Source organism: Equus quagga, chromosome 1 (assembly GCF_021613505.1).
Source record: "Equus quagga isolate Etosha38 chromosome 1, UCLA_HA_Equagga_1.0, whole genome shotgun sequence".
Taxonomy (NCBI): Eukaryota; Metazoa; Chordata; class Mammalia; order Perissodactyla; family Equidae; genus Equus; species Equus quagga.
The window spans coordinates 164,813,829-164,837,453 of NC_060267.1; the positions used below are offsets into that span (position 1 = coordinate 164,813,829).

At 49.9% G+C, this 23,625-nt stretch overlaps 1 protein-coding gene across 3 annotated transcripts in view; it reads left to right on the plus strand.

The window, feature by feature from the left end:
* Positions 1-23,183, plus strand: part of COLQ (collagen like tail subunit of asymmetric acetylcholinesterase) — a 37,443-nt gene extending 14,260 nt beyond the window's left edge. For 2 of the 3 annotated variants that reach the window (XM_046650276.1, XM_046650422.1), the window contains 11 exons: positions 1,256-1,318; positions 1,812-1,838; positions 2,497-2,541; positions 2,682-2,717; positions 5,784-5,864; positions 10,423-10,528; positions 16,393-16,532; positions 17,429-17,548; positions 17,975-18,095; positions 19,710-19,812; positions 21,605-23,183. In XM_046650276.1, coding sequence (XP_046506232.1) covers positions 1,256-1,318; positions 1,812-1,838; positions 2,497-2,541; positions 2,682-2,717; positions 5,784-5,864; positions 10,423-10,528; positions 16,393-16,532; positions 17,429-17,548; positions 17,975-18,095; positions 19,710-19,812; positions 21,605-21,674 — 912 coding nt within the window. In that variant the 3' untranslated portion in view covers positions 21,675-23,183. The remainder of the gene's footprint in view (positions 1-1,255; positions 1,319-1,811; positions 1,839-2,496; positions 2,542-2,681; positions 2,718-5,783; positions 5,865-10,422; positions 10,529-16,392; positions 16,533-17,428; positions 17,549-17,974; positions 18,096-19,709; positions 19,813-21,604) is intronic. The other variant, XM_046650351.1, reaches the window with a different exon arrangement.
* The last annotated feature ends 442 nt before the right edge of the window (positions 23,184-23,625 follow it).

The window sequence follows — 23,625 nt, forward strand, 5'->3', positions numbered from 1 at the left end:
CAGTGAAAATCACTTCCTCAAGAGAGGGAGAAAGAAGAGAACACGAGGACTGCCCAGAGGTCTCCAAACACTTCCTCCTTCACTTGACTGCAAGACCTTGGTTAGTCCAACAGCTCAGACCCTGTGGGAGGAGAAATAAGAGGCCGCTCCCCTCTTTCACAGGGTCCCTGGTTCTCCTTTGTCCTGTGAGCATGCAACTCTTTGATTTCCCTGAGATGACCCAGTAGGGGCTGGCGTCTGGGAAGCTGTTGGCCTGCTGTGTTGATTTGGCAGGGGGCATTGGGTTGAGGGGACGGGCGTTGGCTGGCTGGAACAACTGAAATCCTACATTCAGAGAGAGATTGCCAAGTGCTGATGAAATCTCCTTCCTCAGGCAAGTTATGGATAGCTAACATCCACATCTGTGCCTTTGTTTATGTTCTTCTCACTGTTGGTCATAGACTATGGGGTGCACAGGCTGTGACTTGGAAATGTGACCTGCAGAAGTCGGGAGGTGGGCCAGAGAATGTCACTTTCTGCTCTGATTTGCTTACTGGTTGTATTTATTATGGGAATAGAAGGTTGTGTTTCCAGTCCCCTTAGGAAAAGTCCCGAGGATATTTCTATAAAAATCTACTGTATGTAGCTGAGGTGTCCAATATGGTAGCCACTCACCATATGTGACTTTCAAGCCCTTGAAATGTGGCTAGTGCAACTAAGGAACTGAATTCTTAAATGGTAATTAATTTAAATTTGAATTTTAAAACTTTCACTCAGTTCAGTTGGGTTTGCAAATGTGTAGGTGTGTTAGGAGCAACTTGAGTGTGTGAACCTGCTTGGCTGCAAACCTAGGCTGAGAGTACAGGAGATGTCTGAAAGCCCCACCCTATGCAACGAGCAAAGCGGGTAGTTTGTTTGGGTGCTGTCACCTTGTTCTCTGAGGCTCCAGTGCCGCCACACTCTCTCTCCCACCATCTTGCAACCCTCTCTAGGAAAAGATCAAGCTTCAGTCCACTCACAACATCTTAGTGAGCATTCAGTTTGGAGATCTGATCCCCTTGGGGGAATTTCATTTTATATTTAATCTCAAATACCAGAATGAAGTGTGGATTGTGGAGCCTTGGGCCCCTGGGAGTGAGCAAGGGGCATTTGGGGACTTCAGATTCACAAACAAGCCCCAATGTCCCCAGTTCCATCCCAACCTTGCCCTGACTCTCCTGGTTCATTTTCATCACTGTAGGTCTTTTTTTTTCTCTTCTTCTTCTAATTCCCACAGGGTGAAAAAGGTGACCTGGGTATGACGGGCTTGCCAGGGTCAAGAGGACCAATGGGCTCCAAGGTCAGTGTGTGGTCCAGATGGACATTCCCAGGTCTTCTCACTAAGGCCCTGGAGCAGCTGCTATCTACAAAGACAGGGACTGGGTGGGGCTGCCATCCTGGGCTGGGGAAGGTCACAGACGTTGGAGAGTCTGGAAAGCCAGAGTGCTTGTCTTTACCAGCCCTTTGGGGGATGTCATGCCCAGGGATCCAGGAGCATAAGGATGCCATTCCTGCTGTTCTCCTGGGCAGCGAGGGTCAAGCCTCTGGACAACAAAGCAGATGGAAACCTTTGTTCAGGCCTTTGCAGGGGTAAGACAAGTAATGTTGTTTTTCGGCCTGGTGTACACACAGTCCTCAGGGACATCTTTGTGTTTACTGCTGCAACCCCCGTAAAACTTCCAGGGAATGTGGAGACACATGGCATCACTGCATTCAGGAATTCCTTCCACTCTTGCACCAAACCCAAAGGTCATACAGGGCTGGTTGTAAATGCACTTTCTGCTTTTTTTTAGGGCTACCCTGGATCCCGAGGGGAAAAGGTTAGTGCTTGTCTCTGAGGGCTTCCCAGAGCCTGGTCTGGGTTATGGGCTCCAGGGTCAGTGATGAGCAGAGAATGGCTGAGGTCTCTCTTTAGTCAGCGACTGCAGCAACCGCTCCTGGATATTCCCCTGTCCCTTGTCAGTGGGCTGAGAGAGAAGCGAGGGGCCTCCTGAGGCAGGGCAAGTGGCTCAGGGAGGAGCTCCCAATGGAGGTAGGGGCCCCTCCCGTGGAGCAGATGAGCGAGTGAAGGTTGTGCCAGGTGGAGAATGAACGCAGCTTGCATGGGGGTGCTGGAGGACGGTGGCCAACGTGTGTCTTCAGACCAAGCTTCCACCTCACAACCTTCTCATCGGTCAACAACCAAACCAAACCAAACCAAAACACAGCCAGAACCTGGGGACAAATTTCTTATAGGAGGAGAGAGGATCTGGGACCCAGAATTTATGTGAGTTGTCCTTTATTAATGCAAGAGGTCTTTGGGGTCCAAATAGAAGGTAGATCACAAAGCATTCCTTCCCCGGGCAAGTCACCTAAGGTCTGAGCCTGTTTCTTTGCCTGTGAAATGAGGGTGTCAGCTTAGGGACCTTTCAGTTTGAAAGGCTCCACTTTTCCCCCATGATATTAACTGATTGACTCTCTCCTGTGGTTTCCTCCTAGGGATCCAGAGGTGAAAGGGGTGACTTGGGTCCCAAAGGAGAAAAGGTAATGGCCACTGCATAGAGATGATCAACTACACAAGTGACTGGCTGCCAGGGCTCCATCCTGAAAATGACCCGGCTCTTCCACAACCCTCGCCCACGTTCTTTCAGAGGCGCTCACTGTATTTGTTGCTCTCTTTACAGGGTTTCCCGGGATTTCCTGGAATGTTGGGGCAGAAAGTAAGTACCTAGAAATCGTAAAAATAGGCCTCCGTAACAAATTAGACCCTCCAAGCACAGCAAAAAGAGGTCTGCCGCTCTGTCCATGAGGCCAGGAAACTGGTTTTCGCCGTGGAAGATTCTGCTTTGAAAGAGAAGCAAGCTGCTAAACATGCTGGTGAGAGGGTGCAGGATGGTCTGAGACCTCCCTCCAGTTCAGTGGGAGGGAAAGGACGCCCATCTAGGTGGAGAGAGCCCCTTCTTCGCATTTCCTACCTCTGGGAGGGCCATGGTAATGTTCAAAAGCAGAACGCGTTATGACGAGGGACACAGATCTCAGCCGCGGTGGTCAAGGGTCCCAGTGAGAGGCGCAGGTACCTTTGGCTTAATGCCACTGCTCACTACACCCAGCTCAGCACTCCTGCACGGGTGCCACACGTACTGCCAGAGGTACTCAGGGTCATTTTAGCTGAGTGACAGCAAACATTTTTTATTTTGATAGTTAAATATTTAGTGGGATTTCATGGACATCTTGTTTGGGACAAGGCTTAATTTAAAAAAGGAGTTAATTCAGTTGGTTTAAAGAAAAGCATTCAGTAAATAACAGAGTAGTGTGCAGATATGACAAAAATTGTGGAGGTGGCAATTGACTGGTAGATTTTTTTGAAACTTATCCTTACGGTTAAGTTCTGGGGAAGAGGAAGAGGAGGCTGGTGAGGGGAGATGTCAGAGAATAAAGAGAGAGAGTGCATAAATGCCGCTGAGCACAGCTCCTAATCTAACATCGGAACGGTGGCTCCTTGTACTGTAAGGCATTGACACGAGAAATTGTTATTTATTTATTTTTTCTTTTTTTTAATTTCTTTTCTTTTTTTTTTTTTTTTTTTGAGAAAGACTAGCCCTAAGCTAACATCTACCAATCCTCCTCCTTTTGCTGAGGAAGCGTGGCCCTGAGCTAACATCCGTGCCCATCTTCCTCTATACGTGGACAACCACCACAGCATGGCTCGACAAGCGGTGCCATGTCGGAATCCAGGATCCGAAAGTGGTGCACCCCGGGCCGCCAAAGTGGAACGTGCGCACTTAACCACTGCGCCACTGGGCCAGCCCCCGGGAAACTGTTATTTTTACCTTGGCCTCCAAGCATAATATTCTTCAAACATGCAAATGGGATGCTTTCTTAGAATTCTAAGTTTTTTTCAAGTTCGCCTTAATGTTTTATTTTCCAAATTTGAATAAACAATTTTATCTGACCTTCTCCCAGTCAGCAGAGCATATTTAAACAATTTCCATCATCTGACATTAATTTATTATAGTTTATAACTGTCTTAAGCTGTCAAAAACGCTGTTCCTTCTCCCCTAGGTGGAGGGTTGGATTAAAAATAAATAGATTAATTATATAAACAAGTTAAAGGAAACGTTAAGAGAGAAAAAATAATTTTATCTTAAAATATTTAGGTTAGGTTTTCATTCAGAGCAACAGTGAATATCAAAGTATAATAAATTACTGTAAAATTAAATATGACAGCTTCTCTGGTCTCTGCACCATTTGCTAGACTTGCCATCTAGAGTTCTCTTTCCCTTTCATGGCAGGCTGTTTTAAGACAGAGCTGATATGATAACCGTAATTAGGTCTTAGGAGAGAAATTAGATCAAGAAATTACTGGCTGCTTCCAGCTGATGAAGAGAAGGGCCACACTTCCTTCGAACAATCTTTTCCAAAATATGATGCTGTTATGCTGCTGTTTGCTCCCAGCCAAACAAGACACCCTTTGGCCCGTTCTAAACAGCCGGGGAAAATTGTGCAAACATCTCCATGGCCACGTAGACTCCATCCTATCCTCTCACTCTCTCATTGCCTGGAATACTGAAGGACACGACAGGTTGGAAAGAAAGCATAGGTTTAAGGACAATTCTGCTTGAGGCAAGATATTGGTAGGTTGGGTAGGGACAAATTTGTTACATTAGCTGAGCCAACGGATAACTTCAGAGCTTTATGCTTGAGGCTTACTGTATATTGGTGTTCCCTGGAATTTTCCATTGTGTTATACCTCTTCTGACCTCCGTGTGAAAAGCTGTTGCAGTGTTTATTGTTTTCCCCGAGTGGCTGGGACAGCTCTTCATGGCCACTGGCTGCTGACTAACAGAAACTCTCATAGTTGCTGTTGCTAAACTTAGCTTGTTGGCAGTGCATTCTGGGCCATGGAGGGATTACTGGAGGTAGGGATGATGCCCTGTGGGTTCATGATCCAAAGAAACAGCAAGTGGGCCTAGAATCCTAGAAGAACATGGGGAGAAAGGAAAAAAAACTAAAAAGGAGCCGTGGGTTTTATGAAAGAGCAAATAAACCATGGAATTCTAAAGTTGGTGTGTGTGGTTCTGATAGTTCAAAATAGGGCTTTTCAATTAGGACTATTGTGTACATAGTTTCCCAGGCCTTTTACAATAATTATATTGAGTATTTGAACGTATGTCTGGAACATCTCTCCCCAAAAGAGTTTTCATCTAAATCAAATGGAAGTGAGCTGGAACCCAAAGCAATTTTTACTGAAGAGTGGGAAAATATACAACCCTAAGTAAAGCTCATTACATGAGCAGGAACTTTGGGAAGTTCCTACTCATATAGTTTCAAAACTGTGTCCAATCATTCAAAAACCCATGGATTTTAATTTATGTTACAAAAAACACTGAAACACAACATAAAATTTCAACTACAAGTGAAAGCATTTTTCCCTAGCAGCTTGTGTTGTCACAGGCACACGTGTGACTGAAATGCAGGGGCCTCCCACTTTGGCCATTCTGGAGGGTGACTTGGGACACCAAAATACGTGGTGCTTGGGAGCTGGCTTTCTCAGATAAGTCGTCACCCACCCAGGGTAACCTTCTCCTTTCCTTCTTCTTCCTTGAGAAACCTATCTGCCTTTCACATGACCTCATCACTTTCCCAGTCTCCCAGAGCAGCCCACTTGGAAGGGATTTGGAGCCATCAAGTACACTGCCCTCGTCGCCAATGATTGGATAGACCTGTAGAGATGTACCTGCTCCACGTACCCTAATTCCTGTCTTGCATCTCTTTCTTCCTTCCAGGGTGAAATGGGTCCAAAGGGTGAGCCTGGGATAGCAGGACACCGGGGACCCACAGGAAGACCAGGAAAACGAGGCAAGCAGGTAACCATCCCAGGGCTCCCACACCTATGCGGTCAGACCCTCCTGGCCTGTGGTGAGGCAGCTGGGTGGAGTCTATCAGAGATGTTCCATAGAGCCAGTCTCCAGCATCCTCTGGGCTGATGGGCAGAAGCAACATCACTTTGAGGACCTCCTGGCTTCTCTAGGCTGGCCATAGTTTGAGGAGGATGGGATAGGATGCTCTGATCCAACTCTGTCCAAGGCTAGAAGCAAGAGTGGATCTTTGGATCATAAGAACAGATCTATCTTGACTAAAGCAACTGGGATGGAAACCAAATCTGGTCATTTACCCAGAACACCTGCTTTTTGCCTCAATGCCCCAGACACAAATGGAGTTTTGGAGAACAGCGCAGATATTTCCCTGCTGTTGAAGGGTCTTCTGGGTCTCAACAGTAGTGTGGTTTTCCCCACTCAGGATCCCAATTTGTAAGTGATCCTCTTTATTGGCACTATTAAAGGGTTGGGGAAATTTTTAATTCAGAATTCCCCCTGGTAGCAGGCTCTCATGTCAAACCATGTGAAATGAGACGGAGAGGAAGGATGAAGGTACATTTGCTTTGGTTGGCTTAGAGCCACCTGAGGGCTCAGAGAAACCTCTCATCTTTGTCCCCATGGACAGTCTTTCCAGAGAGATGTGCCCTTCTATGTGTTTGGTTGTCAGTTTGTTGGCTTTTTACCTCCTTTCTCATTATAAATGTAATATATGATCATTACAGAAAACTTGGAAAATTCACAAAAATAGGAGGGAAATCATCTAAAGACCTAAGACCCAAGACCCAAGCAGAACCACTGTCACCATTTTGATATATTTGTTTTGAGTATTGTTTCTTTTGTGAACTTTCTAGTGTTTTGTTTCTTTGATATCCAATATAGTTATTACATCGTAAATTTTTAACTTAAAATCACTATCTACACATTTTTGCTTGTTACTTCAGATATTCATTAAGAATTTTTAAGTAACTTTTATAAATGTCTGCATCAGATTTTAGTAAATGAGTAAGCAATAGATTGTTTGGACATGAGCGACCTAACCAAGTTATATATGATGCTGAGAGGCTAATATCTTTGGGCACAAAACTTTTTCCATTCTGATATTTCCATTCTTTTCTTAGGCTAGATCCCTGGTTCTCAAACTTTAGCTTACATCAGAATCACCTGAGGGGGCTGCTTAAATACAGATTCCTTGCCTCTCATTGTCCCCAATGCCTAGGCCTTACTTTCAAAAGATTCTGGTAGAATTGACCCGGATCTTTAGCATGGGTTGTTATTTTTTTATTTTTATTTTTTGCTGAGGAAGATTAACCCTGAGCTAACATCTGTTGCCAATCTTCCTCCTTTTTTGCTTGAGGAAGATTAGCCCTGACCTAACATCTGTGACAACATTACTCCACTTTTATATGTGGGTCGCCTGCCACAGCACCGCTGACAAGTGGTGTAGGTCTATGCCTGGGATCCGAACCCATGAACCCAGCCCACCAATGTGGAGCGTGCCAAACTTAACCACTATGCCATGGCCAGCCCCAGGTTGTTATTTTATTTTTAAAGCTGTCCATGTGATTCTAATATGCAGCTAGGGTTTGGAACCATGAAGCCAATTCTGGTCTTTTCCAAGAGAATTTAGGAATGACACAGGCTCCAACCTGGATAACTCAGATTCTACAATCACTTTTGAAGTCACAAGATGCCAGTTCAATTTTCAAAGTTTTACAATGGGTGGCATGATCATGGCTTTACAATGATGCCACAGAGAGCAATTTCCTAAGGACTAGGCTTAGAAAAATAAGGAAAAAAGGGAAATCTTTTTCCTAAAATCATTTTCTTCCCTACTGCTGATTTCCATCCAGAACTTTTTACGCCTGGGGTTCAAGAAGCCTGTTGCTTCTATCCTCTAGTTCTTTTCTTGGGCAGTGTTTGCCTTTTCCTGGTGAGGACTGAAGCCAAGAAGGCTATTTCTTGACCCTGCTGAGAGTGATTTGGTTGCAACAAGCTTAAAAATGACGCCAGAACATGTCTGGGAGCTCAGAGAAGTTAGGGAAACGAGCTGATCCTTTCTAGAAGATGTTATAAACCACCTAAGTGTTCTCCAAACCCTCAGTGCCTTTCCAGTCAGCAGATACTTGAGTTGTTGGCCTCGGAAGCCTGCTATGGTACTTTCTTTTTATCGTGAATTAATTTCCTAGTGGAATCTTACATTTCGTGTGTTTGTTGGGCCAGTGGTGCTGAGAGTTTCTGGAGGTTATTATAAGTCAATCTAAACCCTGGAAGCAGAAATCCAGAAGGGACTTCAGGAGGTTAGGATTTCAGAGCCAGAGGATTTTAGAGACCAGCTCATCCAATTCCCTCCATTTGGTTAAAAGAACTCTGAGGACCAGGGAAGTGGAGTGGCCGGCCCAGGACCCTCAGCTAAGCCTCTTCCAGGTCAGGATTAGAACTTAGGGAGTTGAGACCTGCTTTTCCCCACAACTCATCGTCTTTCCACCCGCTTCATGCTTCGGGACCTGCCTTCAGGTAGATCCAAGACAGTAGCTCTTGACTTTACTACAAAACCTTTAGTTAAAAAGACAGAGCAGCCTCCTTGAAAGGGATCATAGGCTTTGTGGCAATAAAGGAATAAAGAATGCTTTTCCTGGAAAGTGCTGCTCAGTGAGTTCTGCTCATAGAGACATGGGTTGTTCTGAGTAGGTGACCCGTTAAGCAGAATATTCCATTACTGCTGGTGTCAGAATTAAGGAGCATTTCCAGCTCCTTCAAGCTGTGCACTTCCTGTGCTCATAGCCAGCTGACATGGCTGTTAGAAAAACAAGCCTTAACTGTGGCTATATTAAGATGGTGTGACTTCCTTTGCCATTCTGGGACCCATCTTGGTTACCTCAAGGAATGCTTCAGCTTGGGCAAAGGCTTAAGAACTCCCTCCACCAGGATGAAATTGGAAACAAACTCTGACCTCACAGGTCCCATATTAAGAATTTAGGAACTCCTTGGACATTGCTGAGAGAGCCCCCAGGGCCATGTTGACAAGGCAGCAGGTCACATGTCACCGTTGTGATTGGAAGGAGTGCCCAGTATGCCTGCTTCCCAGACTTGGGGAAGATTATGTTTCATCACGGGGGCAAGCCTGCCAAGACACAAGTGTAGAAGAGGGATCCAGGCCAAAGATGTCGGGCATCAATCACTGTCCTGGTTAGGCCTGGGGCAAGAGCAGACAACTAGCAAATTGTTTGGGGAAAGAACCTACAGCACGCACCAGCCTTAGTTTCTGGGGTTATTCTTAGGGGCAGCCCTGAAAAGCGAATGTTTGCTCTTGACCCTCCCACACAGGCAGCAAAGAGGACACCCCATGTGGAATGGCTATTGCTGCAGGTATGCCTCTCTTTAAGAAACCAGGACTTTTTTAAACATGTGAAAAAGTTGCAACCAAGCCGGTTGCTATGATAATCAGCTTGCCCCACACAGCCCTTGGTTCTGTGCAAGCTGCTTTTCCCCTCTGAGATCTTTGTTAGCCTCACGACAAACCTATGCAGGTATATGTTTACTGTCTCCATTTTACAGATGAGAAAACTCAGGCACAAAACAGTGACATGAGTTAGCCAGGATCTCATGGCCAAGGTGAAACCCCAGATCTCCTGACTTATAGCTCAACAACACTGCTTCCTTTTTGTGTTTTCAGCTTCTTCCTCCTCCCTCATTTAATCTGAGGAAGAGAGGTCAACAAGACAGATTCCAGCCCACAGGGAGTCTCGTGAGGAAACATTGATGAAATGAGCACATACATGATAGTGTAGTTATGATCTGGATTAAATGCCATGAAGGAGAAGGGCCACGTTCTGAGAGGCTGTGATGGGGAGGACTGGCTCAGTCTGGCAAGGTTGGGGAAGGCTTTGCTGCAGTACGTTTTAGCTGAGAACTGAAGGATGCGGGGAGTTAACTAGGCAGAGCGGAGGGGAGAGGAGTTTGGGGGAGTGAGAAGGGTCTTGAGGAGGGAAATAAAAGGCACGGTGCTCTTGAAGACCAAAAACACTAAAAGGCTGGCCAGGATGAAACTGGAAAGCCCAGTCATGTGGGGCTTTGTAGACTGAAGTAAGGAGCTGAGTCTTTATCCTGAGAACAATGGGAAGTCATTGGGTGGAAACAGCTCTTGTGAGGAAATAGAAATGGTCCTGACGAGCAGGCAGAAGGCCTGAGTTCTAGGCCCGACTCTGCCGCCTCGATGCTAGGTGAGTGGCAAAAAGCCCTGCTCTTTTCTGAGTCTCTGTTTCCTCATCTACCCAGTGAGGGAGTGGGTTGGGTTGGTTCCTTGAGCTGCCATGTGCCATGTTTCCAGGATGGAGCAAGAAGTAATGTCTGCCAACTTGCAACCATCACAGTCTCAAATGTCGCTTGCCCTGAGCTTTTTAGGAGCTTGGTGGTCAAGAGCTCTGGGGCCGCATCCTGCCCTGGGCTCTTACTCCAAAGTGCAGGGTGGCCCCTGATTTAGAGATAAATGGGGCAGGAAGTTGCCGTGTCATGCTGTCATAACGGGCTCTGCCTTTCTCTCTGTCAGGGGCAGAAGGGAGATAGTGGAGTTGTGGGCCCACCAGGCAAGCCTGGGCCTTCTGGTCTTCCTGGCCGTCCAGGTCCCCCAGGACCCCCGGGCCCCCCATCGGCAGGTAAGAGCTGCCCTGCTTCACTGGACCTACAGTGTCACCCTTCTGGCCAGCCTCCCTGGAGAGGGTGCAGGAGATGCCAGCAGAGGGCTGCCTTATGTTTTGAGTTAGAAACTGCCTGAGGTACTTGGATGTATTTATAATTTCTCCACAACTTGGCTCATTCAACTTTTACACAAAAGAGAGAAACATCATTCTGGCTTTGTTTTAGCATTTTAGAGAACAAATCGGGGAGAGAAAAAAAGAATTACATTGGTGATGTCATTTATCCTTTAAGTGAAAAAAACCAGACACATATTTCATCATCTAACACCTTTTTCTAGAGAAACATTTCATGGTTCCAAGCAATTCTCTTAACCCTAGAAGTAAAGATGACATTGCAAATGTTTTAATCTTACACAGTGTTATGAAAGAGTTCCTATTGATTTGCATTGAATATAGAAAGAAATCACTAAAAAAAATCCAAGTCCACCATTGAAGGGGGCAAAGCCACACCCTAACTCTGTTTCCCTTTGTTTAATTTGATGAGCTGAGCCCTTTATTTATTTTGCTCCTGTGTAAGCTCAAAGTAAGCCCTTTCCTAGCACAACGTCTATATAAACACAGCCTCTCTAGGTCCAAGAAGATTGTTTACTGACTGTGCAAGATGCTTTGTCCTCAGTTATACAAAAGGAATCAAAACAGGTTTTATTCTAATTTTTTTAAAGAAAATGAAGGCATATTAAAATTCTACAGTGCACTTCTTTCCCTCTATGTTTATGGGAATATATTTGCAACCACAACATGGGGTGGGTTAAGAAGTGTCATTCTTTTGTTAGATCCTTTAAACCAAGTTAAAGTTGGCTCTGAGATTCCACCTGCCAGGATGCCAGGAAAGCTCAACCTCAGGCCTTATTGGGGTTCTCTTCAACCCTTCAATGGCCATGACAGGACTGGGCAAGGATCCTGGGGAATTATGGCAGAAAAAAATCAGGAATTCCCTCCAACCTTTCATCTACCCTGTCCACCTCTGAAATGCCTGTCGTCTGAGGCCATGTGGTTCTTGGGTGCCTGGTGACCACCATCCTCATGCAATGCTTGGGTATCGGAACATTTCCAAGGCTGGAAGTCCTGGTCCCCAAGGTTCAGTTTCCCAAGAAGTTCCCCACAACCATTCCTTCTGAGGACCTTATCCCTTCTCCAGGTTACAGGGGTCCCTGTCTGGGGTGGTCCCTCTTCTTCCAGCCTCTAGCCCCCTCCCTCCTCACGCTCCTCATACAGTGCCACCCCTCTTAGGAGATTTTCTCTTCTGAGAACGAAGATGGAAAGGCAGAAGGCTCAGATAGTACCTGTTTTAAGTAAGGGCAAGAAAGCACAAAGCTTTGCTACCTCCTTGAAAATGGGAGAGGAAGATATACTGGGAAAACAAACGTCAGCTAGCATCCCAATAAGTTATCTTGCCACATCTGTTTCTATTTTGTTAAGGGAACTAGATTTGAGATGCAGCCTAGGCCGTGTGTCCGTCCTTTATAACCTGTTTCTGTGAGTTGAATGGATGATCTCGTTGGGGGTCCTTCCAACTAGTACTCACCCTCCTTGGTCCTGGCATGCGTACCATTCCTCTTGAGCCCATGACCATGAGCTGCAAGCCCCAGAGACTGAGAGCATGGCCTGAGCCTAGGTTTTGCCTTTAGAAGGGACTCTCTTGGCCCTCGGGGTATTTAGGGGCTTACAAAACTGAGGAGTAGCCAGAGGGTATGAGGGGAAGATGCATCGGGAGATCCTTGGCAAACTAAGACCTTACTGGTCTCCCTGTGCGTATCGATTTGTAAAGGCCAGCCCTCTTCTGCTTTGAATCCTGGTCCCACTGTGGGACCTGGAGTAGGGGGAGCAGGGTAGGGCCTGGAGACCTCCGCAGGTCACTAAACGCCTACTGTTCTGTCTTGTCTGTCTCTGGTGGATTACAGCCCCATCCCTTTAGCAGGTCCAGCGTAGTCCTATTTTCTCTCCTTGGTCCTTCTCCCCTAGCACGTGTCCCCTTCCTGTGCACCACTCCATCCCCCCCAGATCCCAGCCAGACCGCCTTCTGCCCTCCCGCAGACATGCTGTTGTCTGCAGAGCTGGAACATGTTCCCACAGTTTCTCAGGGTCCACGTGGCCTGGAATGGCGTTCCTCTCATCCTCTCGACCACTCAACAAAATCCTTTCCTTCCTTCAAAGCCCTCTCTTCACTAAGGCCTTCATTGGTCCCTAACGGATGGCTCTCCCTCCCTGGGGCCCCAGTGGTACATGGCCTCTCTGCTCTGGCCCCTCCAGTGGCAACTTTTCTGCAGGTGTGTTTCATCTTCCTCCTGGATGGCAAGTCCTTGAGGCAGGGTTTGTGGCTGCGTCAGCTTCGCATCCCCACAGCACTGGCAGGTGGGACGGCTGGGCCCGGACCCTACAGGTGCTCAATGGGCCGCTACGGCCCTCAGTCTGTCCCACCTGGGGTTATTGCACAGCCGCCGAGCACAACGCGGCCATCTCTTTGATTGATATCTCCTCTCTGCCTTCCTTTGACTCACTTCCTTTCTAAGGAGCCTCCTGGAGTGAGGCAGCTAAAGAAAATGGAGCAATCATCCTGCTCTGTGGAAATGATTTTTGGGAGCTGGGGAGGGAAAGGGGGGTGAAGTTTAAAAGAGACCTTCCCCATGCCTGGGACCAGTCGGATGATCATCAAGAGTTGGAACAGGCCCCCAGAGCAATTCCTGAAACTACTTTTAAGAGTCTGATAAAAGTCTTAAACCCACTCTCAGGGAAAAAAACTGTGTCTACCTACATCCAAGATTCTGCACACTGCTTCCCAGAGTTTCAAACCCCTGCCCAATCCATCTGGGAAGACCCTCAGGCTCTGTGCACGGTGGGTTAAGCTCCCTGGTCTAGTCCAGTCCTCCCTTTGTAAATAATAACTTTGAGCCTCAGAGAGAAGTGACTTCCCAAGGTCACAGAGCTGACTGGTGGCCACACCTGGTCAAAATCAGTCTGTGACTCCTGGTCCCCTTTCCCCTCAGCCATGCAGCCGCTGCAGGGGCAGAGTGGGAGCTGGGGGTGGCATGGAGATGGTTCTGCGGTTCCTCTGCCTTCTCCCAGTTTCCCCTCTCAGACCTGCTCCTCCTGCGGCAGCCAGTGGAGATGGGAGGATCCTTGGCAAAGATGGAGCGCAGGGTCCTCTGGCTGCAGGGGATGGTGGAAAGGCCAGGCCAGGCCCACGGGATGAGCTCCAGGAGGCCGAGGTGGGGAAGTTCGGGTTGCTGTGCCCTTCAGTGCTGCCTGGCAGGAAACAGGCAGGGGTAACAGATGCCCTCTGACAGCTGGGAGGAAGCAGCAGGGAAACTGCAGCGGTGGCAGGAAGGAGGCTCCCTGCCGTGTCCTGTCGTGCTTTCGGGAGGCTGCCTTTGGCTCTGGTGCCTGGTGCTGTGGGGCGGGATGGTGCTGGGGGAGGTGGCGAGGGTGGGAGCTTTTTATCACCCAAGTTACAGAGAAAGAGGGGCTGGGGGGCAAGGGAGGGAATGAAGGCAATATGCCTTTAGGATGTAATTTGCAATAACCGAATTACAAATTTGGCTGAGTCCTTCCTGCACCCAGACAGGGTATAAGTGAATCAACGTGGTACCTGGGAATTGCCAGCTTCCTGCAAGCATCAATATTCTTGTATGTCTTTTGAACGGCATAGTGTTAAGTCAAACATGAATTCAGACCTCAGCCTCACCACTAATGGGCTGGATAATGGGACAAACTCTCCATTCTCTCCAAGCCCATGGTTCTAGAGGAGTCGCTGGGGTCACAGAGCCTGCTGGAAGGCTGCTCCGGTGCCACTCTCCAGTCCTTGGCTGCAGAGCATTGCCACCTCTGTTTCCCTGGGTGCTTAATTACCCAGAATATTCCTGGGCTGGTGGAGTCTCTGTCTCTCCGGGCACTGCTGAAAATATCAGAACACAAGACTGGAGCTCCTCCCACACGATTGTGTTCACTTTTCTTGTTAGAACGAACAACCATAACTTGGTAGATGTTGGCAGACCTCCCTTCCCTCAGGCCAGCAGCATTCTGATCTTGGACATACCTGTCCACGAGCCCACGAAGGCTCAGGCTGTGGGGGTCTTCGCACTGGGGTCTCCTCCTCCAGCTGCAGCTGCTTCCCTGGGGTCCTGAACAGACCTCTCCCCTGGGCTCATTTTATTTCCTGCCCTTCTGTGATCTGCAAACGGTGTCCCCAGTTGCTGGCTGCCCCGGATGTTATACAACCTGAAACCCATGGCCGGCTGGTCTCCAGACTCCCCTTATTTTCCCAGGAGGAGAGGTACTTACTTATTTCCTTTTTCAGTCCCCATCGTTTCCTCTTTCCTCTCCTCCAGTGGATGGCTCTCACTCTAGCACTCTTCTGCCAACCAGAGTGTCACTTCTAGCCTTTTCCGAAGACCTTTTCTTTCCAGTTAGTCTGCATTCATTCATTCAATCTTCAAACATGTACCGGGCCCCTACTGTGTGTCAAGCCCTGGTGAATGAAAAGAGGCACCAAGCCTGCCCTTGTGGAGCTTATGTCATACGGGGGAGATGGAGCTTGATCCATAACCTCACAATATGCAGAATCGCAGAGAGAAGTGCTGTGAAGAAAAGGCCCAGAGAACTGTGAAATTGTGCCCAAAGTGAACATGACGGAGTGTGAGCATTTGAAAAGGCTCCCCTGAGGAGGCGATGTTTGAACTGAGATCAGGAGTGAGCTAGGAGGCCCCTGGGGAGGAGGAAGGGATGGCGACGGGAGAACAATCTGGTGGGGGAAAGGCTTGTGCAAGGACCACTTCCCAAGACCAGCGGTTCTCACCCTGGTGCAAGCTGGAAACATCTGGAAAGCTTTTAAAAATATGGCTGCCTGGATTCTGGTCTCAGCAGTCTTGCTGGAATTGGTCTGGGGTGTGGCCTGGGCATCAGGGCCTTTAAAAGTTGAGGTGAGAATGGCTCCCTAACAGGTCTCCCACACTGCAGGGAGTAAACTTCCCAACCACGTCCTTTCAGGATGCTCTTCTCAGTACCAAGGCAGAATAAATATGCTGAGCATTTCAAACATTTCATTTTCTTCCAGAAGAAATCAAAGAAACCCACATTCAGGAATTCCTTTGTAAGTCTCCTATATATAAAATTAAATAAAATGAGTAAAAAAATAAAAGTCATCCATCAGCAATGTGTTCATTAGTAAGAAGTCCCTGTTAAAAATGGTCTAAACAAAATTGTTTCTCATGCAACAAGGAAGTCCAGAGGTGGACGATGGCTGGCTTTGGTTCAGCCTCTAAGTGTCACTCTCAGGGTCCCAGGCCCCAGGAGGCCCTGATCTTTCCTGCATGTTGGCTTCTCTTCTCACACTTGTTACTTCATGGTTGCAGTATGGCTGCTGCAGCACCAGACATCTTATCTGTCTTCAAGGCAGGAAGAAGGAGGAAGCTATGTCTCCCATCAGCTATGTTTCTCCCTTATCAGGATAGACTTTCCCAGATGCCCACCCTTCTCCCACCGTAGTCCTTGCATTGGCCAACAGTTTGGCACGTGATCACCTCCAGATGCAAGGGACTCTGGGAAGTAGAATGCCTACCTGTCTAGTCTCTAAAGTATAGAAAGAGGAGAGGGAGAAAGAGGCTTGAGAAAGATGCTGCCACACCTAGCGTGGTTGAGGGACTGCAGAGAACATCGCCTCCTCTGCATCTTGGATCAAAAGCATCTCTTTGAACTTCTCCCTCAGGCCTACCCTGAAATACCATGGACTTCAACCTTTCTTCTGTTGTGAAGGTTGCTCACATCCCCTGGGCTGTGTGGTTTTCTCTTCCTGGGCTCTAGTAACACAGCAATCTGTTGCTTCCTAGGACAACTTGTAACGGGACCCAAAGGGGAAAGAGGATTTCCTGGGCCTCCTGGAAGATGTCTGTGTGGAACCTCCGTGAATGTGAATAACCCTTCCTACGGGGAATCCGCGTACGGGCCCAGTTCCACGCGAGTCCCTGTGGTAAGGCTCTTCTGGGTGAAGGCTTGGGTGGTCTTCCATTGGGCCGTCCCACCTGATCCTCTCGGGACTTTGTAAAAGCCTTTTGGTAAAACTTATTTCCCCCATTATACTTGGTACACACTCACTATGGGAAATTGGAAAATAAGGGAAAATCAAAAGAAGAAAACCAAACTGTCCGTTTGGTCATGGGTCCACTTTGGAGGGTTTTCTTCGTCTTTTTTTAAAAACAAAAAATTATAGAAAATTTCAAATAAATACAAAAGTGGAACAAATCATGTAATGAACCTCCATGTACCCTTCACCCAATTCAACAATCATCAACTCATGGCCAATCTCATGTCCTCTTTACGCCTGCACACTAGTGCCCACCCTCCCTTGGACTATTTTGAAGTAAACCCTGGACACCCGTTCATCATAAATATCATTCAAATGGATGCTTAATCAGCCATCCGTCATGTGGCTATGCCGCGATTTGTTTAACCAGTGCCCTCCTGTCGGATATTTATAGGGTACTCCCAAGCTTTTCACTAATGTAAATGACCCTGTAATGAACACCTTTGAGTAGAAGAATTTTTTAAAGAATCATTTCCAGATGTTGAATTACTTGACTAGATGACATCACCCTTTTTTTCAAGTCTTGGGAATATTTTAAATGTTTAAAAAATTATAAATCACGGATATTTTTATTTCAAACTCAGACCTTGGGAACTGAATTGAGAAGATGTGGGAATCAGCACATTCCTCCCCACATTGGGAGGAACACTGGAGCGTCACAGGCGAACTCCCCTGCCCACTGTTACCAGTCCAAGGACAGAGAGTCTGTTTCCTCCGCCAGCTTTTCCCTGGCTCCCTGTAGAGGGGTTTTCTGGAATCCTCACCAGTGTGTTCTCTGGCAGATTTTTGTGGTCAACAACCAGGAGGAGCTTGAGAGGCTGAACACCCAAAATGCCATTGCCTTCCGCAGAGACCAGAGATCTCTGTACTTCAAGGACAGCCTTGGCTGGCTCCCCATCCAGGTACCCAAGGCGGGCACTCAGGTCACACCCTGCCCAGGAAAGGGACACATCTTTAAAGGAAGGGAAGGCCCACACTTGGGCCTGGCACAGAGCTTCCGGCAGTCTGTTTCCATGGAAGGGCTGCGCATCTTTCCTCACTGTTTCTGAGCAGCTCTCCATGCCCCTGCTCCCCAAATAGAACCTCCTCTCTGAGCCCAGGTTCCAGACAATTGCGCGTCCCTGCACTTCCAGGCTGCCATCTTGATCTGGCCCCGCCTTGCTGCCAACAGCCCAGCTCTGGGCGACAGGAAAGGAGTGCCTTTCCCACCCAGGAGGAAGCCGAGGGCCGGCCCCCAGCAGTGTCCCCTTCACCCAGAGCCCGTCCCCAGTGCCAACGACCTGCCTGGCGTGCTGTCCCTGGTAACTGTGGTGTGTTTCTTTGGCCAGCTCACCCCTTTCTACCCTGTGGACTACACTGTAGACCACCGCGGCTCCTGCGGGGACGGGGTCCTGCAGCCCGGCGAGGAGTGTGATGATGGGAACAATGATGTGGGCGATGACTGCATCAGTAAGTGGGCCCAGACTAGGGCGGCCTGGAGCTTGAACTGCCAGCGGGGCAGGTCAGGGCAAGTCCTGGACACCAGCTGTGCTGGTTTGGAACCTTTGGAGAGCCGGAGGGTGGGTGTACCCGCCTGCTGTGGGGATGACCCTCCCCCTTCAGGCCAAATGTTAATTCTTCCACCATCCAGGATGTCATGGGGGTTGGTGTCAAGGATCTTGCCCCCAGAGAAGCCACCAGGACCTCCCTTTTTTCTAGATCCTACTTCTTGGCAAAACCTACATTCCAGTCCACAGTGTTTATCAAAAGATAGAGGTGATACAGGAGTGAAAGGCAAAAAGGAGAAGCCAAGAACTTGAATCAAGACTCACTTCCACCAGCCGGAGCCCCAGGAGGAAAACCCTTTTTCGGGGAGGTGGGCTGGCCAGGGCTGCCTTCAGGCATATGGGATGCTCCTGAGAGAGGCGGGCAGCATAGTGCTGGAGGCTTTGCTTTGCTTTCTTTTTCTGTAAAGTAACAAAAGCAGGAGGTGAGGTGGAAAGCCTGGGCTGTAGAGTCAGACAGAACAGAGTCTGAATACCGGCTGAGAGGCAGCGCTGAGAGGCAGCGGCTCACCCTGGGGCTCAGGGAGGGGGCTGCCTGGCAACTGAGGGATGGAGGGCAGTTTACAGCTCTGAGCCTCACTTTCCTCCGCTGAGAGATAGGGATGACGGTACTGACTGCTCTGTCAGTGGACGCTTGCATGGATCATCTGGGGGTAGTAGGGGGTTTGACACCCCTTCACTGAAGTATTTTTATGCCCTTGCTGTGAGGAGCCAGGCCCCGGCTCAGGGCTGGGGACGTGTAGCTGCAAAGTCGTGTGCCTTGCCCTCAAGAAGCCCAGGGGAAGGATGACAGTGTGGAGGGGAAGGCATGTGCAGTATGGGTGTGGGGATGAGAAGCTGCTGATTCTCTCAGGGTAGCTGCGCTGCCCATGACAGGTCCCAGGATGGTCACCTGGTTACCCCTGGGAGGCTGGCTTTGCCTGAATCCCTTCTGCCCAGGGGGGAGACACCATCAAATAGGAGATCACACAGCAGGAAGGAACTGATGCGGCCTCGAAGCCCTGTGGAGAGGAGAGTGGGGTTCATACTCCAAGACTCTCCCCTTGTGTGAGAACAGAGACCCCGTTGGGGCTCATCTGGCTCCCCAGGGACATGGGCTTACCTACCCTGGAAGCTCTCTGTAGACAGACAAGAGCCCCTGTGGCTGTCACTTGTGCCCGATGCTCACTGTCTCCTGCCCCTCACCACGGGAACCCTCAGTGGTCTGTGAGGGGAGGCGGTGTCCATGCCCCAGGTTCGAGATAAGGACAGCGGGGCCTGGAGAAGCCAAGTGGCCTGCCTACAGTCCCCCGGCTAGGAGGTGGCCAGTCTGGGCTGAAGCCCGGGCTCCTTGTTCTCCGTCGGTGTGGGACTCAGGGGTCTGAGGGACAGTCCCTGGACTCATCTGAAGCTTTGTGGAGGTCTGTTCAAGGGGGTGCATGCTCTGGGCGGGTCCTTGAGGCCACACATGCCTACAGGCCGAGGCCGGTCTGTGCCAGCCCTGCCCCTTCTCGGGGCTCACTTCCTTGTGTCCTCTCAGGCTGTCACCGGGCGTACTGTGGAGACGGTCACCGGCACAAGGGCGTGGAGGACTGTGATGGCTCCGACTTTGGCTACCTGACGTGCGAGACCTATCTCCCTGGGTAGGGACTGCCTCCCATGCTATTATGACACCCCTGCCTCCCTCCACCCCTGCTCTCCTTCACAAATATTTTAAAGTGCCTCTTCTGTTCCTGGTACTTTCTAGACAGTGAGGTATGGTGACAAATAACAAGCACATGGTCCCTGCTCCCCCGGGGGAGACAGGCGATAAACACATAACCGCTCCGTGGCCCTCTCAGAGCAGCCTGCATGCCGCTGAGGCCGAGCTGAGACAGACACAGCCACCAGCTGGGCCGTCTCCCACCCCCGGCAGGCCTGTGGGTGCAAGTGAGATCACACCAGCTTTAATATCTAATTTTGCTGCCTCTTGGCTCCTCCAAGAAAACCCCGAGAGCTTAGTCTTCCCCTCAAGGACCCCCGAGTTATTTCCGAGCCTCTTCAGTGGGTGTTCATGTTGCTCCGGATAAGTATTCTAGTGTACTGGCCTCCACGTTGACATCTCCTAGCAAACTGAGGGCCACTGGCCCTGTGAGGCACTGATTCCATGCCCAGAACATGGCCTCCCAGGCTCCTTTCAAGGTGCAGAATGGTGCCATGTTCCCCTTAATCTTCACAGAACCAGAGTTGTATACGTTCTAGGGAAAAGGGGGAGGCCATTCCTCCCCGTCGCCGTCCACATCCTGCTTCTGCCTTGGCTCCAAAGTGGATTGCTGGCCCCTCATACCTCCTAAGTCCCTCAAGAGTCCAAGTTCTCCAGCCCTGGCTTCCAACCCTGTTCTTCTGTTAGGCTTGGATCCAGGCCCTCAGCAGGGCTAGGAAGCAGACACAAGACCTGTCTCTCTATCGCACCCTCTCTGCTCTCTCTTCCAAGGCGGTCTCCTCAGTGCTCACCCCCAGATGCATATCAACATATCAAACGAGGCTGGGGGAACTACAGACCTGTAGTCACCCCCAAACCCTGAGCACTGTAGGCTTGGCCAGGACCACACTGCCTCTATGTGTCTGTCGGCACTGCCACCTCCCTGAAGTAAGGAGGGCTCCTAATAGGCACCTGCCAGAGAGTTGGCGGAAGGTCTAAGCTGGTTGATGGCTCCATGGAGACAACTGAGTGTAGACAATTGGACATGGAGTACAGGATCACGCAGAGCCCAGGGCTCACCTACTGACTCACTGTGGTCACTCACCTAACCCCTAGAAGCCGCAGGGGATGCTTGTGAATATGGCTATAATGTATAACACACTGTCTCAGGATTGGCACTTGGGCTTACAGAGGTATAGACTGTGTTGTCCAATATGGTAGCCTCTGGCCACATGGGGCTATTTAAATCTAAATTAATGAAAATGAAATAAAATTAAAAATCCAATTCTTCCATCACACTAACCTTATTTCAAGAGCTCAATAACCACGGATATGGCGAGTGGCTGCCATATTGGACTGCACAGAAATAGAACATCTGCATCAGTACAGTACAATGCAATGGACTGCGCGGGAAGACTTTCAGGCCTTGAGAATGGGGTGAGTCCCTTGGAGATGCTGTGTTAAGAGCAAGGCTGCCAACCCCTTCCACCCAGATCCCTCAGCTGGGCTCAAGGGAAAAAGCCCCAGAGTCCTGGGCTCAGCTGCCCCAAGCCCCTTACCCCAAACGGGAACGAGAACAGCCTCTATAGAACACTGAGCCCTTAGTACTGGGGGAGCAGTGGCTGCTGTTGGGTGAGGTCTGACAAACATCACCAGAGGTGGCCTTTTAGAACTTGGCTTTGTCCTCAGGGCTGGGCAGGAGCCCTCCTGCCCAGTGCCGGGTGTCCGCCCTGACCCGTGTCTGCCTCCCTCAGGTCGTATGGAGACCTGCAGTGCACCCCGTACTGCTACATCGACTCCACGCCCTGCCGCTACTTCACCTGAGGGGCACGAGGAGAGGTGGGCTGCATCCCACGGAACTGGCAGCAGCTTCTCCACCCTCGTCAAGCTGACCTGGCACCACTTGGTCCAGTTTCCACCAACTTCATGCGACAAAAACAAGGACAAACTCTTGCTGCTAAGATGCTCTTCTGACTCAGTCCGACTGGAAGAACTTAGGACCACCACATCCTGTCTTAATCCAAAGTACCCGAAGACCTTCCACATGCCCAACCTGGGAACTGTTCCCCATCACTGCCATTTGGCCAATAGCTGACCCACAGCACCCCTTCTCTTCTGGAGTGTTGCCGCCGCAGGCCGCGCACTGGCTTAGCACTGTTAGACACACTCAGACCTGCGGGGCTGCCTGAGCTTGTTCTCATCCCGTTTGGAGCGTCTGGGGTACAGGCCTCTCTGCTCCTCTGACCTCTGGAAATGCGGGCGTTCTCAGCCAAGACAGCCGGCCATCCGGCCTCTCCAGGCCCGTGAACCACAAAGCAGGGAGGTGGGCCTGTCCTCTTGGGGTGGCTCCCAGCTTTGGACTCGCTGAGGGACCCCTAACTGGCCACAGCCCAGCACAGCCTCATGTGGATGCAGCTCCCCCAGGAAGAGACCCAACTGTGAAAAAGTACTGAGAAAGCCACCAAACCCGTGCTCTGGCTGGGTAGAGGGTGGAGGCTCAGCTGGGTGCTTGCCATGCGGACAATAGCAGAGCAGTGGCCTTTCGCTTCTCAACGTTTCCCAAAGGGGTGGCCCTCGTGGTTTCACCATCCCCCGGCACCATCTTGACCTCGTGGCTCTCTGCACTTTGGCCTCTGTTTTGTGAATGCCCCTCATATCCATTTCTTGTTTAGGAGATTCGCTAGCAGAGGGTGACCTCCTGAGGCCACGCCCAGGCAGGTTCTCGGTCTTTCCTCAGTCATTAGGAAAACACTGCCTGGGGTTCCACACCGGGGACCCCATTACTGAGGACATGCTCTAGGCAGAGATGGTTTCTGTCCTAAGCTCCAGCTCCTGGCTGCCTGCTGACTCCTGTGAGCACCATGACCTCCCTTCTGTGTCCCCATAGTGCATAGCCTGGTCCTCATGTCTGTGTACCGAGCCCCCCACGTCTCTACAGGGTCCTGAGTCCTGCATGTCTGTGGGCTGCCTTTCATCACCATCTTTCCGGAGTGGGGTTTTAGCTTTGTTTTGGAAAGGTGTCCCCCGACAGCAGACCTCAAATGGGATTTGCCCATTTGTTACCAGATGGAGAGACACTCCTGGGCTTTTGTACAAAGCCATTTAATGTGCCTGAGTCTCTGGGACTTCAGGCCTAGTGGGCCATCCATCGTCCTGGTGGTCTGTAGTGGACGACATCAGCCCGAGGTGGGGTGTCTTCAGAGGTGGGCACATTGGTCAGCCCGAGTCCCTCAGCCCCTACTGCAAGTCCTCGGGTGATGTCCCCCCTACGTAAAGCCAGCATCTTCATACTGGGATCTCTGGATGGGAAATCAAGAAATAAAGGCAGTTCATTTCCCCACTCTGGCTCTCTCTTCACTGGGGGTTGGGGGCCAGTGTCCTAGCACTGCTGGTTAAAATGAGGGGGCTGAATTCGTCTGCTACCTAGACTATGCAGAAGGTTCTAGAATGTGGAAGCAGTCCCACTCCCTCAAGGACAAGGGAGGAAACTAAGGTCTGGAGATGTGGAGGGACTTGCTCAAGGTCATAAAGCCCCATCTTGCTAACTCAGCCCCGCCCCCAGCCTTGTTTTAGGATCTTGTTTAGGACACGACAGAGATCCAGTACTGCCCTTGGACCTGGCCAAGAGTGGCCCTGTCCTGGGTCCCACTCCTTGCAGGGCACTTCTCTGGCCCTCCCCTAGCTGTGACCTTCCCCATAGGGCAGGGAGTCTGTGAAGCCAAGGTGACATGCCCACTGGAGCTGGCACACCCCTCTCCCAGACCAGGCTCCAGCT